Source organism: Anser anser (genome assembly GCF_964211835.1).
Source record: "Anser anser genome assembly, chromosome: 4".
Taxonomy (NCBI): Eukaryota; Metazoa; Chordata; class Aves; order Anseriformes; family Anatidae; genus Anser; species Anser anser.
In genome coordinates, this window is record NC_139724.1 from 74976742 (window position 1) to 74995156 (window position 18415).

The 18415-nt window shown below is 38.0% G+C and overlaps 1 protein-coding gene across 15 annotated transcripts in view; it reads right to left on the reverse strand.

Annotated features, from left to right (window-relative positions):
* Positions 1–18415, reverse strand: part of CTNNA2 (catenin alpha 2) — a 476933-nt gene that overhangs the window by 419477 nt on the left and 39041 nt on the right. For 14 of the 15 annotated variants that reach the window (XM_083835463.1, XM_083835461.1, XM_083835462.1 and 11 more), the window contains one exon: positions 1080–1186. In XM_083835463.1, the coding sequence (XP_083691589.1) occupies positions 1080–1181 (102 nt within the window). In that variant the 5' untranslated portion in view covers positions 1182–1186. Of the gene's footprint in view, positions 1–1079; positions 1187–5527; positions 5566–18415 lie in introns of those variants that run through there. The other variant, XM_083835465.1, reaches the window with a different exon arrangement.

Genomic DNA, 18415 nt, shown 5'->3' on the forward strand with positions numbered 1-18415 from the left:
TTTTTTTCAAAACAAAGAAAGAAGACTAGGTGTAACTTCTTTGGAAAGTGACTGCTTTTAAAGAGTGTGTGAACCATACACAGACATCATTTTTAGAGAAATAAAGAAGTAGGGCTTTATATTTGATATCTGTTTTATTCTGAAAACGAACCATCACGAAGTCTGGTCTCATGCTCAAAACAAGGCCTAAATTTCTACCCAACAGACCAATCTCAAGATCCACAATGTCTACGAGAAAGTTGTTAGTAACAGGTGGTTAGGCAGATGGTGTTGGCTGGCATTCTTCATTTTTAATATCATTAGCATTATTATAAGGAAAATGATTTATGTATTTTAAATACAGGGGCTACCCATATTAAAGCTTACTAGGGTGGCTATGTAACTAGCTGCCTATTTCTAGTAGCACCTCAGGAGAAGAAAGGCACCAGGTCACGGTCTCAGCAAATCGCCCTGATGATTGATGACTGAAGCTCGATGTCTACTGCCATATTTCTCCAGACCACATCACTCCTGCCCCTGTCTATGCATTCGGAGCACATTTAAATCTATACAGACGCAAGAAACTTGATGAGCACAGATAACACAAAGATGTTCTTTGACTATGTAAAAACTGATCTATCTGGTTAAAAGATAGATACCACTAATATATACATTATAAACATTACCTAGTATCACTTTCATCATACCATTTTTACTCCATTTAGGAATGACTGGACATTTCCTTAATTTGGTTGGTTGGTTTTGTTTGTAATGTGAACCTGTCTTCCAACACAACACACCAAGGGCATATGCTCAGTCAGATCCCTATCTTAAATCGACTGCTTCATAAATTTCTAATCTATTTTCGAAAGACAAGCATAACTAAACAGTTGTTGCTACTGTATTCCCACTCATATTTTCAGGCTATTAATTATTTAGAACAAGAACTTCTGAACATATTTCAACAGAGTTTTCCACTAGAGGTCACGAACAAAAGCTATTTAAAATTTTACTACCTACAATTATTAAGATAATTACATATAATGAGTAAATATAGCATCACACTAAAGGAAGAAGCAAAACAAATAGAAGTTACTTACTTGGGTAACGAGTGGCTCCAGTAGCCTCTCTACTGTGAGAGTCCTGATTTCCAAACTTTTGGGGTCCCATTTCAAAATGATAGGTGACGTTGCAGAAGTCATACTCCCTAGAAGAGACAAAGTGACACAAAACGCACAGATTTTAATACTATAATGTCCAAATATTGTATACAATTTTAGGGAGCAGCACACAACGTTGTTCCCATGTACATATAATACTTCTCCATAATCTTGCTACTGTCCCTCTGCTCCCGAGAACACTCAAGCACACCACTGCCACATCCACCAAGTGCTTAAAAGCTTATGTTCGGAAAAATCTTCTCTCCTATACTGTTAAGAAAAGATATACGTGCCGTATACATCCTGTATTGGGTGTACGTGGTACGGATTTGATAGCAGGGGCCTGCGGGGTGGTGTCTGAGAAGAGCCCATGGCCTGGACGTGGCCGCTTCCAGCCAGCTCCATGCTGGACTCACCTCAGGACACAGCCGAGCCCAGCAGCCATGTTGGTGGTTTTGCCTCTGTGAAAACATATTTAAGAAATGCCAAAATACTGCGTCGCAGTGAGCAAAACCAGTGTGACGAACAGCCCCGTGAACCCCAAGGTTAGAGGAGAAGGAGGCGAAATTCCCCTGCAGCCCCTGGAATTTTTGCAATAAGCCACGGTAGAGCAGGTGCAGCCCATGGAGGTTTACCCCAAAGGACTGCGCCCATGAAGAAGACCCACACTGGAGCTGGGGAGAAGTGTGAGGAAAGTGAAGCACGAACATCTCAGACAAAGCATTACGGACTGACCACAACTCCTATTCCCCATCCCCCTATGCCTCTCAAAGTGAAAATGGGGAAGTTGAAAGAGTAGTGAAAGAGTCAAGTCGAGACAGGGGAAAAGGGGGTTGGGAAAAAAATTAGTTTTTGCCTTTATTTCTCACCATGCAACTCTATTTAAATTAGCAATAAACTACATTACTTTTTTTTCCAAGTCAAGTTTTGCCAGGGATGGTAACTGGTTAGTGATCTCTGCTTTATCCCCACCCACGAGCTTTCCATCTTATTTTCTCCTGCTAAGGAGACGAGTGAGAGAGTGGCAGCGGGTGTCTGACAGCCAGCCAAGGTCAACCCTCCTCGCACAGAATACAAGTAATTCAATGAGCCTGTGCAGCTTTCTTAATAAAAATTCCCCTCAGTAGTTAGGATTTCTTAATTTTTCACCAAGAGGAACAGTATTTGCTCAGAAAAAAAAAAAAAAAGGGATTTTCTAACCACCTTAGGCTTAAAAGTTTAAACAAGGCCTACCACAAAGACAGCAGTCATTTTATTTGCCATTTCAGGTTTTCATTAAATTTTCAAGACAGTTGTCTTCATTTTTAAATTCCACAGACAGAAAAATCCAGCCGTCAAGTTGCAGGACACATACCGTCCACCTCACAGCACTGGCAGTTTGCACTGACAGTTATAAGTATTCGGTGAAGAGCAATGTCACACGCAAACTAGTTTGTCTATTGAAAAACACTGACAAAAAAAAAACAGAGAAATATGATCAAATGTTCATTTAAAATAACTCAGGTTCAATGTTTCCTTTATATTAATCATATAATAATTAATTAATTGCAAAACAAAAACTAGAAGTTCCATATAATTGGAATACTATACAAATTCTAGCAGGGAAAGACAAAATAATAATATATTATACATTGAGATCCACATTAAGTCATCTGTATATAATACCCCAAGTGTTAAATATTGTTTTCTTCAAAAAAAAATTACTATGTTTAGCTGACAAATTAATTCGAGTAATACAAAACAAAAAAAAACACTAAGTGAACAAAATCAAGACTACAGCTACTACTTCTTGAATAACAATTATAAAAAATTATAAAGCTTATTTCAATAAGGTACATATCATCTAGAGTACACAACGTAAGTTCCACTACTTTATTAAACAGAATGTCTTTGACTAATTACTACCACTCAAAATTAACAGACTGGTAAGTCTATGCAAAATTCATTCACAGCCTGTGAAAGATTTTCACTGGCAGACAACTTGCAATACTTGCTCAAAAAGAGAGGCATAGCAGAACTCTCTAATCAGTGTATTTATACATCACATATAAAAACAGGCCTCAGTCTCCTCTCACTTGCAAATATTTAGTAGCAGAATTATCTGATAATATCTAGTGTATGCTAAAATTACTATTGTTCAGCTTCCACTCTTAAGCAAAAAATCATTAGGCTTCATGCTTTACAGCACTGAAAGCACCCATGTGTGTCATTAAATAAAAGTATGAGACAGCTTCTAGTTGCTGTAAACATGGTTAATGTGGGAGCTATTCTCATTTTTCCAGCAGACAATGTTTAATCATCTTTCAGAACCTGCAAGTCTCTCTATAAAAGGATGGTTGCTACTCCAGTTGGCCTTTGTATTCACAAAACAAGTTATAGGTAGGCAATGACTATAGTCAATAATTTATTAGTTATGGTACCTGTAAATGTGTGAAACACAGTTTATTTCTTTCTAATAAGCATGCTTTTCCTTACTATTAACATGGATTCTGAAACACATACTTCTTATAACACAAAAACTAATTAAAAGCTGTAAGATAGTCCAAAGCCTACCAAAGCAAACTAATTTCAGTGGATGGCAATCATGCAGGTGACACAAAAGATACAAACTGGATGACCACTTTTTTCAATCGGAATACTGCCTCAGTTTCAACCTTTACTAAGAAATAGGAAAAACATCTTTCAAAACTCATTATGAAAGGGCAAGCAATGCTTTCAACTAGAAAAGATACATACAAGATAAAGCCTCATTAAAAGCCTGTAAAAGTTTTTTTTTTCATTTCAAATCTGCTCCCAAAGCAAACAAGTAAAATAAAAAAGTCAAGTTAGTGCTTTTTCCCCAACATATCTCCAACTGTTGTCACAATAAAAATTTTGAATAACAAAAGAATGAAAAGCAGTTTCCTGCCCAAGCACATGTATGTGAACAAATGAAATATTTCTTCCTCGCCATTTCTACAACAATCTTCCTAGACTGAGCAGGTGAACTAGAACTGCTCAGCTGGATAAAGGAAAGGATGCTGACAGTATCTTATTACTACTTTGACCACATATCCCCCAAACCATTAGCTTTAAGTGCTTCACTGAAAACATAAATCACTCATAGCTTATACCTTGCAGTACCTGAGAGGAAGATATCCTGTGTTATCAGGATAATGGCATCACATAACATTTTTCATACAAACATAAAAGTTTATTATGACAGATGAAAGAAAACAGAAAGAGATATACGGAAAAGAGATCCCCTGTTACCGTCTGGGCTAGAATGATATCCACTATTTTCTTAGGTAACTTAATTTTTTTTTGCTCCTCTCTAAAGTTTCCAATTTATTGTCATTTTTAAAAAATGCTCAGCAACACACTTAGACAACCATCGGTTCTTCTTTCAAAATGTGAAACTAAGTTTCTCAACTGAGTTCCAACCCCTGTAACTTAGAAATACAAACTAATTGTTCTTCATGATAAATCTCATTGAATTAAGCTTTGCATGGTGTTTTTATAATTGCATAGTTCAGACATTTTTAGAATAAATTTTCACTGAAACATTCTCTGTTGTTCCCATACATTATCTACTGGCAGGCTGTGATTATTTAGTATGAATTTGAAATTTAATATTATCAAATAAGGAAAGTACGTTAATAGCACTGTATTTTAGCCATCAGACTTCTAACAAAATGTTTTGTACAGATGACTGGCAACCCTACTCTTGAAACTAACTTCACATTTTTTCAATAATATATCTAGGGAATTCTATTGCCCAACTGTACTTTTCCTCCCAGAATATTTGCAGAAGTACGTGCATCTCTTGCTTTCAGCTTTTCCTAAATATAGCAGTAGAGAAATGTCTCTCCCCTACCCAGTCCAGCAAATTCTTCAATGTGAACAAAATTTGTTTAGGCAGTCTGTCTTCAAAGTATCATCTATAAAGAAAATAACTGTTTATTTCAGTCAGCAATTCATTGGATTGGATTCCTATACTAGAGCCAAGTTCTAACTACGCCAGTGGAATTCTGCACTAACATTGCAGTCTCTAAAAGTCTAACCCCACCACCACCCTTAGCATCAACCTGTTATGAACAGCAGTTATTTTACTGTTTGGAACCTTCTACAAAAGCACAGCATTTCACATGTGAAATTACCTGTTTGCCCATGTTGTGGTTTAACCCGGCTGGCAGCTAAACACCACACAGCCGTTCGCTCACCCTCCCCCCTCCCTCTCTGGGATGGGGGGAGAGAAACGGGAAAGTGAAGCCTGTGAGTTGAGATAAAGACGGTTTATTAAGACAGGAAAATAATAATAACAATAATAATAATAATAGTGATAATGGTAATAGTATTAACAATAATAATGTGTAAGAAAACAAGTGATGCACAATGCAATTGCTCACCACCCGCTGACCGATGCCCAGCCTATCCCCGAGCAGCCGGCCCCCCCACCCCGGCCAGCCACCCCTATATATTGTTTAGCATGACGTCAGATGGTATGGAATACCCCTTTGGCCAGTTTGGGTCAGCTGTCCTGGGTCTGTCCCCTCCCAGCTCCTGCTGCACCCCCAGCCTGCTCGCTGGCAGGACAGAGCAAGAAGCCGAAAAGTCCTTGGCCTGGTGTAAACACTGCTCTGCAACAATTAAAACATCAGCATGTTATCAGCGCTCTTCTCATCCTAATCCAAAACATAGCACCCTACCAGCTACTATGAGCTACTTAACTCTGTCCTAACTGGAACCAGGACAGCCCATCACACTATAACATATTGCTTTCCTCCACAATAGACCCACTTCCCTTGTGACTTACATGAATGTCCACCGTGGTGGCTATAAACTGCTTACAAATGCCAGCACATCTCATTTCTATGCTGCAACTTAAATGTAATATTTAAAATATTTTATCTCTACAAGAACAAAATTAACACTACAACTTAAAAAAAAAAAAAAAGCATTGCCAGCCTAGAACCTCCAATTGTTAGTCCAGTTCACATGTGCAATGCAGAACATTGCAGAGACAAAAGAAAAATGCCAAATATTTTATACTGAATTAAAGAAATACCCATTCTACTTGATTCCTAGCAAACCTATAGGATTAACCTGGTGGCAATACTGGACTGGAAAGACTGTCAGCACAGACCTGTAATTACAACATTATATTCGCTACTGCAAGGCAAAAAATGGTCTTTATAGGTGAGGAAGGTGAGAAAGATGGACAAGCAAGGCAGAAAGACAACCAGATGAGAGAAGGCCAAAAAAAAAAAAAAAATCCAATCATAGTTTATCCCTTGTTTTGAAATATTGAATTTACTATAGGCCTAATACTTCAAAAGATTTCTCTGGACTATTAAACAAAAATGTATGCTTTACAAACAATTCTCTCATATCCATCTCTGCTTACAGTCTACATACCCAAACATACTTCCATAATTGCTTTAAACCAACGTAATCTTCAAGACTGAGAGGCCAGCTCAGCTCTTTCTGCATGTGCTTGATTCTTTGCTACAACAGCGCTATAAATTCCATTAAGAACATAACCCGGTTGAACACTAACTAATCCTGCAAAAGAAAAATGAGTTTTCAGCTCACTGCCTGACTTCGGAGCCACGTGGGCAGCAGCACCAGCTGCAGGAAACGCTGAGTGCAGCAGCAGAGGTGACGGGCAGGACAGGACTGCCTCTTCATCTGCAGCATAGACACAAACTGCTTTAAGATGCCTGCAAAACTGAACAACAGACATTCTGTGTGTTCTTGGTTTGCATCTTAGATTGAGAACTTTGTCAAAACAAACACTTCTCAACATGTAGGCATGCTTATGTTAAGAGTATGTAATTCCATACACAGCGGATTGCAATAAATAAAGAAAATCATAGAATATCCCCAATTGGAAGGGACCCACAAGGATCAGAGTCCAACTCCTGGCTCCACACTGGTTAACCCAAAAATTCAGACCGTAAGACTAAGAGCACAGTCCAGATGCTTCTTAAACTCTGACAGGCTTGGTGCTGTGACTATGTCCCTGGGGAGCCTGCTCCAGTGTGCGAAAAAATTCTGTCTCACCTCACACAAGCATTTTTGTGCTTAACTGGGAGCTAGAAATCTGAATACTTGAATGGTTATATCCTTGGGTATGCCTACCGAATCTAACAGCCTGACAGTAGGGATGCACAATGCTAGCCCTTGATTACCTAGCATGGTTACAGGGCAGGCTGGAGCACAGGACAAACGAGCTCAGCCATCAGAAGTATGAGCAACGCACACAGCCTAAAAAACTTCACCTCTGGGCTAATCGGACTGACAGAGGACTGCGGTGATACCTCACGGTACATAAAGCTGAGGTTCTGCTGTTACCGGTCACCCGTCTGCAGCACAGAGCGCTGCAGCCACGCGCTGTGAGCTGACCTGCGCGGCGTAACCTCGTACAGACACCACCACCTCTCATCAGGCCACTGACGGCCCGTACAGCCGCCAGCAGACCTGGCTGAAATGAAAAGAGTTGACATGGGCAGTTCCCGTCACCTTGCTTAAATAAGGTGGAAAAAATAGAAAAGAAAAAAAAAAAGTTGAATCAAGATGGTTTGGAGGAGTATCTGTCTCTACATGTTTAAGTAACAAGTTTTTGACATAGTTGTTTATTTTGTCTCAGAAATGGGATTCTTCTCTCATCTTTCCTAAAACTTAGGCAGGAAAAACGAGCCAAAATAAACCTTTTGGCCTCACGCCCAAGCCCAACTACGCACAAAATTTTAGCTTGAGCTTTTCTAAGCTCTCCACTTCCTTTCGGATTCACAGTCCTCTCCCCCTCTGCTAACCCTCCACCTCCACGCTGGGTTGAGATTGCGGTGTGCCCTCAAGGAAACGAAGTTCCTAAATGAAAGCAGCCCACTATGGAAACCCCATCTTCTACCCAGAGAGCCATTTAGTAACAAGGAGAAACGCCTTGAGAAGGAGAGGATTACCTTGGCAGCAAAGTCAAGGGGACGGTGACCACGGAGTCCCCTGACACCCGAACAGGAAAGTTATCAAAAAGCAACGCCTGAGTCATTCACACTTCTCAGTCACATTAACCAGCTCGTTCTTGGAGGCAACTGCCTACACCGAGACATGACTGAGTTGAGAGGGAAAACTGCCTGTAGGAACCAAGGAGATCACGAAGAACTCATAGGGAAGGTGTAAGCTCAGTGCAAGGGTCACTGTAACAGAAAGGTTCCCCCTGCACCCACCCACAGGACTTCCTTCCACTTCTGCTTTAACCAAAAGCGACAACATTTCAGAATTCTGTGCCAAGCCTTGCTGCACGCAATGCTCAAATCGTTTTCTATCTACTATATGGGTTAGAAAAGCAACTCTAGTTTAAAGGCTTACGAACATCTACGGTTCTGGATTTACTGCCAGGTTGGGCTCCCACGTTAGGATTGCCGGAGCTGGCACTCTGAAGTGTGCTACCACGCCGTGGCAGGGGTTGCACCTCCCATCTGGTCCAGCAAACCCTGGAGCTGCATCCAGTCCCCACCTGAACCATTTCAGGAAGAGGTTTAGACAAGCTATAAGATGAGTCTGAGGACAATCAGTGGACGCTGGGACAAGAAGCTGGGCTATTAATTCAACCCTTAGGTGGAATTTTCTACATAGAAAGTCCTCACTCTAGGAGGATGTTAGATATAATTCCCAGTTCTTAACACCTACAAATCTAATGGTTGGCTCTCTCTGAAGGAACCTGGTGATTCGGGGAGAGCTATCAGTAAGAACAATGGAAAAAAGGAGGGTTGCCATTTTTGTCTGATGTCATAAACATTAAGAGTAGAATTGCTTGATATCAAAATTAATTTATTCCAAGATAGTATTTAACCAGAATGAACGTGCTTGAAAGCTGGTTTAAGCAGCCATGCACAAAATCCCTATGTTCATTTTCTTTTCTTGCTTTACTCACGAGAACATGCTTTTCTCCACCGAAAAACTTTTAAAGTGAAGATACAGGAGTTTCCAAAAATGCTAGAAGATTTTAAAGAATCTATATCGAAAGGAGCCAAAGCCCCAGCAAAAGATTGTCAAGTCACTTCCATACAACCAAAGAGTTTCCCACAAATCACTCTGTGTTCTCACAGCTCTTCAGTGCCTCCTAATAAAAGTCCTCTCTCAGACTTCTGGATGTGATCAAAGCTTCTGAGATCGCTGCTGCTGGGATGCTGGTTCACACTGGGTCACATTGCAAGCCCAGAAAAAAACAAAGACTTTATTTCAGATACTTGGTGCAGGTCCTATGCTACGCATTCTCACTCCATCATATTTCCCCCCAATATTAAATCAAATTTGTAATTACAGTAAAAATAATACCTTTAAGTCATTTAGATGATTGTAGATATGATCTATGTACATAAATGCTCTTTCTTTTTCTAATAAAACCATAGCTTTTTAAAACATTTCTTTCAAGTTCTGTCCACCCTTAACACAGACATTAATTTCAGGTATTAATCTCAGATCTTGAAAAAAAAAAATCAGTAAATCTGCTTACCCTCTTGTTATTTTAATTCAGTGTATGAAACTGGCACAGGTAATACCTGTTTACATTTTACAAAAGCATAGAAGTATCAAGTATTCTTGATTTAAACTAATGCATGTTTGCTCCCTTGAACACAGAATTTCTCTCTCAAATTTGAACAGTTCTTTCAATAAAAGAAGTTCTTAAATCTTAATTCTTCAAATTAAACAATTTATACATTTTTCCAAGTCAAAGTTGGGAGGGGGAGGTTTTATTATTATTATTTAGTTATCTTTTCAAGTAGACAATTTTCCAGCTAGTTTCACTACAATATCAATACTGCTAGCATCATCTCTATGTCTTTCTTCTTTATTACATTTTAAATTATCTATTAACTATTTCAATTAAGAGCTTTTCGCTTTTGTTGCTGTAGATGCAACACTAGTTTCCTGCAGTGAACAGGATCTTCTAGTTATCTGTCTATAGATACAACCAGCCCAAAGCTTGTCCAATTTCACTGTGACATACTGGGTGACAACAGTCCCCCCCTTGCCCTTGTACAGTCTCCAAGCCTCAGAACCAAGGAGAAGGAGCTGTTTCACTTTCCAACTCCATAACCAATACATTAAACAGGATTGTTTTCAAACAAAGCCCCGTGGGAGCACAGTTGACATTTCCCTCTACAAGAATTTATGGATGTTAATAACCTTTCCGAGAGCTCCCACCGACTCCTGGATGCTCATATTGTCTTGTTGCTGGTACCTGCATTTGTCAAACTGTTCATCGACTGCCTCTGTGAGAAATTCCTACCAGTCTTAGAGAAATCTATCAGCTAACCTTGTGTTCATTAAATCTGCTCTTCCTCTGAACATGTCAGACTTGCGTTAAGTTGCTCTTTCCCTAGCAGGAATAGGTGTCATCCTCACTGAAGCCATATGCATCATTCCATAATTATTTCCCATGCTTCCACTAATCCCCAAAAGAACAAAGTAAAATTTCACAATGTTGGAAATAGTAAGTTTTAGAAACAAGAACTAAACTAATTAATTTTCCTTGATCTCTTATTACTGGAATTTTCCTGATGTTATTCTTATGCTGATGGATGTTCTAAATGAATCACAATAAATAGGCATCTGTGATGATATCCAAAATCTTTTCTCTTCCCCAGCTGTACATTCACAGAATTTGCTGTAGTTTCATTAGTTAATCCTGAAATACCATGTGACGGCATAAGAAACGCATCACCTCCAATATATTTTCAAATGAAATAATTTAATTAAAGGATAATGTTTGTTTCATATTCGGGGCAGCCCTTTATTCAAGAGGAAATGAGTAATGTAGACAATCAGAGAACACACGCAATTCTTCATCTGAAAGATGACATCCAAAGCGATAACAGCGTAAATGACCTGCTTAACGAAAATAACAACAAAAGCAGCTATTTCTCCTAAAACCTACATACAATTTTAACAAAAAAATCTAACGTAGAGAGAGGCCAGACCTCCTAACACCTGTACTCTCTCTTCCTCTCTCTCCCTAATCTATTACACAGTTTGACTAATTTTGTTGTCCTTATTTTTCCTCAAAGCATGGAGGACACACCAGAAAAGCAGGAAAAAAAACTTGTGACTGTTTAAAATTAGAAGACAGAATGACCTCAGTGAGGCTACCAATCCACCATCAATCTCTCACAAAACAATGGGAAGTGTAGGCACTTGAAACTGTTAACAAAGAATTAACACAAGGGTTACAAAATTTCCACTGCTACCATAGCTTTATAGATTTTTAATTATGAGAACTTCAGATATCATTAAAAAAAAAAAGTGATTGTGTCAAACTTCTTAATCCAGGCCAAGCTATTCTAAAATCCAGTGAGTGAAAGCTGAAACTAAACAAATCCTTAACAGAAATAAACAGCTTTTAAAATATTGTTGAATAGTGAAACTATTTACAAGGAGCAATTTACAAGGACTTGAGATGGATTTTCCATCACTGCTTATTTTAAATTCAGGACTTCACTGCCTCAAAGGTAAGGATTACTGTAAACATGACTTAATTCATTAAAAGATACGGTGCATGTTATGCAGGCGATTACACTAATCGCATCTCTGCCTTCCAGCATTCCATTCAGCGAATGTATGAAAACACATTGCCCAAAGTTTTGTAGAGGGGACGCCTGGTTCAATCAAAATATAAAACTATTACTGCATTGCACCTGGAGAACCGTGCTACCTTACATGCATCACAAGACAGAAAACAAAAAAAAAAAAATCAACAAAAGAAAAAGCAAAAGACTGGCCTGCTTTCAGAAAATCCCATCCAACCATGCTCACGCTTTGACAGCCACTTGATGGCACCCAACAAATAAGCAGGTCTCCAGAGTAGATCCAAATGCTCCAGCAATAACAAAATTCAGCTTTTTTTTTTTCCCTGAACTGAATTCCACAACCCCTGAACTCTAGCAATGGGCACTGTGTACCATCTATTGCACCACTTCCCATTAAGGTAAGAAGAACGTGGATTTAAGAGTTCCAGCTAATTACAAATGTGCCAGTATAGGTCACACAGGCCACTGACATCTAGGGATTTATGCTCCATAGCGACATAATTTGCGCGGTTTGACACCCACAGGCACTGACCGGTACAATACAGTATTTCTTTAAAAGTGCCCATAAAATACAGAAAATTGTTTCATATAAAGAATGAACACGTTGAAGTTTGTTTGATTTAAGCAACGCTTCTCTAGCTTTAGCTAAAGGAATTACTTACAGAAGTGAGAGATGGAAAGGTAACAATCTAGTGACGGTTGGTACTTACATTATACATACAGAATAGCAGCATAAAAAGTAGAAGCGTAAAAATCATTGTAGCTGATTTCCTGACTATATCACTACTTTAAAATTCCTCCCTTGATAAGCTATGATGGAAAAAAAGCCAGTTTTCAAGAGAGCAAAATTATTTTATTTGGCTCCCATCCATGGCTCATGGTAATGTCAGTGTATGTTGCTGGCCATCTCAACGATGTATGAACATTGTAGAGATTTACTATTTCTTTTTCCTCACCAGGACCGAAGAAAACAAAGATAATTTAATAGCAGCAAGTGTTGTCATCACTTCTCTTCATTGCAGAGGCATGGAAAGCATCCCGTATCACCACTTGCCCCTGATCACGGTATGTTCAATTTTTAAGCCCAACTGGTTTTTGGTTTTGCATACTGTACTCAAATTATCTAGTCAGTAGGTGATGTCCTGCTCTTGCTAATCCTCAGCTGCATGCTCAAGACATTCCACAGCAACCTATCACTTGTTCTGCTGCGACCTACAAAGCACTATAAGTTTGTCCCTTGTGGCTATTTTGTGGTTCTTGTTCAGTCATTTCTCACTGCATGTTTACATCCTACTTTTTAAATTCGCTTTGTCTTAATGTAATTCCACTGTGCAATATTATTTTGAAACAATTCCTATCACTGCAGCTCCAGCTTTCTAATGTCTGAGAGCAGACTAGCCATGGCTGATTCTAGTCTACACTGCAACTTTATTAATACTCTACCTTGCATTGTAAGATATAATGTAGTATCATCAGTCCATAATTTTTTGCTTTCTGTGTAGTACTCATAGATTAAAGATTTTTTCCCCCCACTTCCTCCATGAAGGAGCCTAGGAAGAAGGAACCAATCAAGGACAAATGGACGGCTACTATTTCTGTGATTTCCCTGCTCATACATTTCAAGACTTATTTTTTTGCCAAGATGCAATTGCTTTGTCCTTTTGGCATTAATTCCAAGCCAACATTACCTGCAGAACATAAACAGCCCTTCAATAATATTGTCCTTTTTAAAGGCCCAAAACTCAGATTTATAAGATCAATAATTTCCTCAAAGTTCTGTTATCAACGAACAACTGAGATATGGAAAGGAAAGAGTGACAAACTTAAATTTTTCTCATTTTCTTTGGTCAGTTCTTATGCATACTGACACATTATCTACACTAGCTAGAACTTCTACTGTAAGTGTTCCAGAAATCTTTAGAAAAAAAACTTTCTTTTCTTTTTTTTTTTTAAATTAGCTGCTGAAATCTGTGACATTATCACAAGAGAACACAAGACAGTTCCAATAAACTAGTGGCCACTCTAGACGACATCTGCACTTGCTAACAGATTGAGAGAGTTTCTCAGACCCATCACTGTGTCTGTAATTAGGCTCTACATCAACCATTACTTTGAGGAGGATCCACTTACAGTTTTTCTTTCAATTAAGCAAACCAAAAATACAAGGGCTTTGAGTTAGTAAAACTAGGTTTTATTAGAACACAGCCATTTTAACAAAGAAAATTTATAAAGAGAGAACCAAAGTGAAAGAGATTTATGAAAAGTTTTATCTCCTTTCCACTGAGCCCTTCCAGGGTAGATCTTCTCCTTTGGTCTTGCTCTCAAGTCTAGCATCTTGTGAAGACTTGTTGACTACCAGCACTTTTCATAAGTCTTTAATCACTGGAAAAACTCAATTTCCAACACTGTTATAACACATCTTCTTGAGTGTCTCCTCTTTACTTTTTAAGAAACCCCATATTCACAGTAATGCTGATACAGATTAGCTCTGTAACTCACACTGATGGATCGTGGGACCCAAGATACTTTTACAGTTCAAACAAACTATCAATAGTCCAAGCATTGATACTTTATTTTTCTTCCTTGTCCTTTCCCCCTCCCTCCTATGTTTCTGAGAAACACCAAGGTACTGAGAATAACTGATCTAAGGACTGGATACATCTACTGAAGTGCAAAATGCCAGCCTGCACCACCAATCATTTAGTCATTTCTCCTTTTTCCCTTCCTTCCAATCAAACAAGAACTACAGGACAGAATTGTTTTGAAGGTCTTAAAATGATAATGAAAACGACAGATGAAATTTAACTTTGGTAAATGTAATGTGATAGACACCAGGAAAAAGGACCAGATTCCTGATTACATACATAGTGATGGACTCTGTATTGGTTATTAATATGCACGAACACAATCTGTGAATTATTATAGCTTTATGTAAGTGCCAGCTTAACACAGAGTAACAACCAAAATAAAGCGAGGAATTATTCTGAAAGAGAAAGAAAAAAACAGAAAACACCATTATGCCACTATAAATCTACATCTCATCAATACTATTTGTCCATCACTTTTCTAAAAAGAGTATAACAGAATGGAGAAATACAGAGTGGCAACAAGGACAATCAAGGACTTCAAGGAACAAGTAAATAGACTGAGAATCTTCAGTGTATAGAAGAGAAGACCGGGGGGGAACAAAACTGAGCTGACGAAATCTTAGGTATCGTGGAGGAAGTGAAACAATCTTTTGCTTTTGTCTTTCCCAACACAAGATTTAAAAAAAAATATATTAAACAACAACAACAAAATAACTGCTGTTACCAGCAAGGGTTTTGGAACTCCTCGTCATAGGGTACTGCACATGCCAAAAATTTTGTATCAGGTCAAAAATTAACTTGATACATTCAGAAAAGGGAAGACAAAAAACAAAATGAGCAACATAAACCACTGACCTGAAGCCCCTGACATGCAGGCAGAGCCTTGGCGGTCAGTCTGAGAAAGTCCCATTGAGTGCCTTCTCTACACCTTTACTCTGAGGCATCGAGCATTTCATCTTGTTGCTTAATGGAGTCTAAAACTGTTCACACCCTGGCTCACTGCCTACCCTAGTATAAAAAGAAAGACAAATCGCTTGGGGACAACCTCCTGGAAGATAAGGAAACCTCAAGTGAATAAAAGATTGGGCCAGCTTTTTGGAGTGAGATAAATCTACGCCCTTTCCTCTTCCTATGTGATAAAATAACCAGGGCACACAGTACCAAGCAATTACAGCAGCAGTAACTTTGCCCTGACAAGGCAGATCAGGAATCAAGTAACCCAGTAGATATCGAGGGTGCACCCAGAGATGGCAGCGCCAATTCCACAGCCTACTGGTTCTCAAAGAGATTGAAGACACGTCGGAGACAAGGTGTGGATGTCTACACGACCCATTTATTACTCAAGACAAAGACACTGACCGCACAGGTGATGGATGTGCTCTTCTCTCCCCTTTGCGTCAACAACAAAATGTAAGACCTCATTAGCTCATCTCAGGTTTATCAGCCCTTTTTACTTTGACAAATGGCATATGCAGTCAAATATTCACATCGCTTTAATTTCTGCACTTCTTCTTTAGTTCCAAATTTTAACAGGACATTCAATAGTTCACCCATTCTCCAAAGAAGCAGTGTAGGTTTATGTCCTCTATACCGCTTTTAATCCATAATACTCTTGCACAATTACTGGTAAGACAATAGCTAATGAGAAAATTCAAAAAAAAAGCAAATTTATTTCAAGAAATAGGATTTTACTCAACAACATTTAATTACTTCTTTAGATCACAGACAGAAGCTCAAACATTCCTACCAGTAATTAAAAAAAATCATGTACTATAGTCAAACTCTTCTGAACCAAGGTATTATTAAGAAAGTTTTTTCCTTTTGAAACAAATGTTATTTCTGTGTCATGGATAAAAAAGTATCGTATTAGAATACATCAAAATAATATCATCTGACAAATAAAAATAGAAGCCTTAACAATAAATAATCCACTTCATTTTTGGATGACTCTTAGGATTGTCTTTCATTTGTTGTCTCCTATAATGTTAGTGTAGAAGACATCACTTTTCTCCAAACACAGAATTATTACACAATTCAAAGCCCTGATTTTTACCCTTAGTTTAATTATTTTGTTTATTAAATGGTTTCAAAATCCTATGACATTGTTCTACAATTTAATGTTTAACAATTCCCAACATATAAAATACAATATATTTAAAAGAGGTATCAATAAACTACAACTGTTCTCATTTTTCCAGCACGAAAGACCCGTTCTTAAACTTTCCCAGTAGGGGGAAAAAATAATAACCTATGAGGTCATATCTTCAAATCCTATCAAATTATCACCAGCTTTCCTTCATTCTGTTAAATTGCTTACATGTAAAATTGTTAATAAAAAAATAGCTTGTGCAATGCTCAGATAACTCCAGTTTTGCTGTAAAAAGGACTGAAGTATAAATGTCAAAAGGATTATAACTAAACAATTCAATTTCTTTTTATTTACCTTAAATTACCTCAAGAGACAGCATTAGTGACACTGAAACTTTTCAAGTGCAGTAGCATCAGAAATTTACTAACCTTATGTTGCTTTTTATATCATTAAAAATACTTCTTCAGCTTTCCCTAGAAGTTCATCATGATTTTGCAGTATTAAGTCTTCCATAATTTTTAACTTACTTTTTGTTTAAGAGGTGAATATGAATTTGGGAACATTGCCTTGTGGCTGACACAGTATATAAGAACTTCTGAGCAAGAATTGGAAACCACTGGTACAATTTGGGGAAAAAATAATCTGCATCATTCTACATAATTTCACTGCATAATCTCACTATTTTTTGCAAGCAGGTATGCAAAGTAAATTGACACATCAACCGAATCTAAATCTTAGCTATGCAAATCTTGCATCAATACATCACAACAAAGAGCACATTTAATCAAATCTATAAATGAATCTGATCTATAAACATATGCAAAATTCAAACAACGTTATACAGCGTGTTCCTGAACTATACAACATATTAATCCCAGAAAGCTACCATTATCTTGCTTACCTCTGCAGCAAAATTTGCTTACAGAAACACAGGTTTGAAATTTAGACCTGCATGCAGCAATTTAAGGAAGTATTTGCTAAAAATTATAAAGCTGGAAATAAAACTTATGCGCCAAAGTCTTTTGCCTGGACTATCACAGAAATATGTATATGCATGCAATTTTAAATTCAGTTAGAAAGGATTTCAACCTACTCTTTTTTTTTTTCTTACCAAAATAATAATAACAATTACCATGGGGAAAAGCTTAACTTCTTATTTGTATTGCCACTGAAATATCACAGTCAGAGCCTGAATTCAAGATCGAGTAATGCCATTATGGTTAATATTTCATGTTATCATACATCTTGAAAGCACTTATTTGGGTAGGCTGGCATGACTTATGACACAACATCACATATTGGCTCGGCTCTGGGCAGCAGTGGGCCCTTTGGAGCCACCTGAAACTGGCCCTTATCTAACACGGGGCAGCATCAGGACTCTTCTCACAGAGACCACCCCTGCAGCCCCCTGCTACCAAAACCTTGCCACGCAAACCCAATACAGTGCTCATCTCTGGACACAAGGAGTATTGCTTCCAAGAATATGAGGACCTAAAGAGAAAAAAAGTCAGCACCCATTTTTAGTTGTATAATTAGGGCATCTCCTGCAATTTCTATACAATTCTCTTCAGAATAGGGGACACACATTTATCTCTTTCCATTACTATCTTTGATGCTACATCATTCCTTTAGAAACACGGTACTTATGCCTGAGAAGAAAGCAGGAAATCAGTGAGATTATTTTTCAGAATTCATTTTGATTCTGTCGTCAGTAGGACAAGTGCCTAAGGGGAAAAAAAAATGACTATTTCTTATATGTTCTTGGTACAATCAATGTCTTAATCATTGGCGTGTCTTACTTTCATTAAGACTTATCTGTCCATCATCCATAGCTCCTTTCTTAGAATTCCTTAAGATAATGTTCCATTTTACAAAAAGGAGCAGAGGTACCCTATAGGGACCCACCTACTACCAGTTCCATTAAAATAAACAATATAAACACACGGTTTTTAGAATGAGATATGTATATAGTTGACCTTGCTATCTGAAACAACATTTTACATTGTCTCATTTGAATCACATAAATCA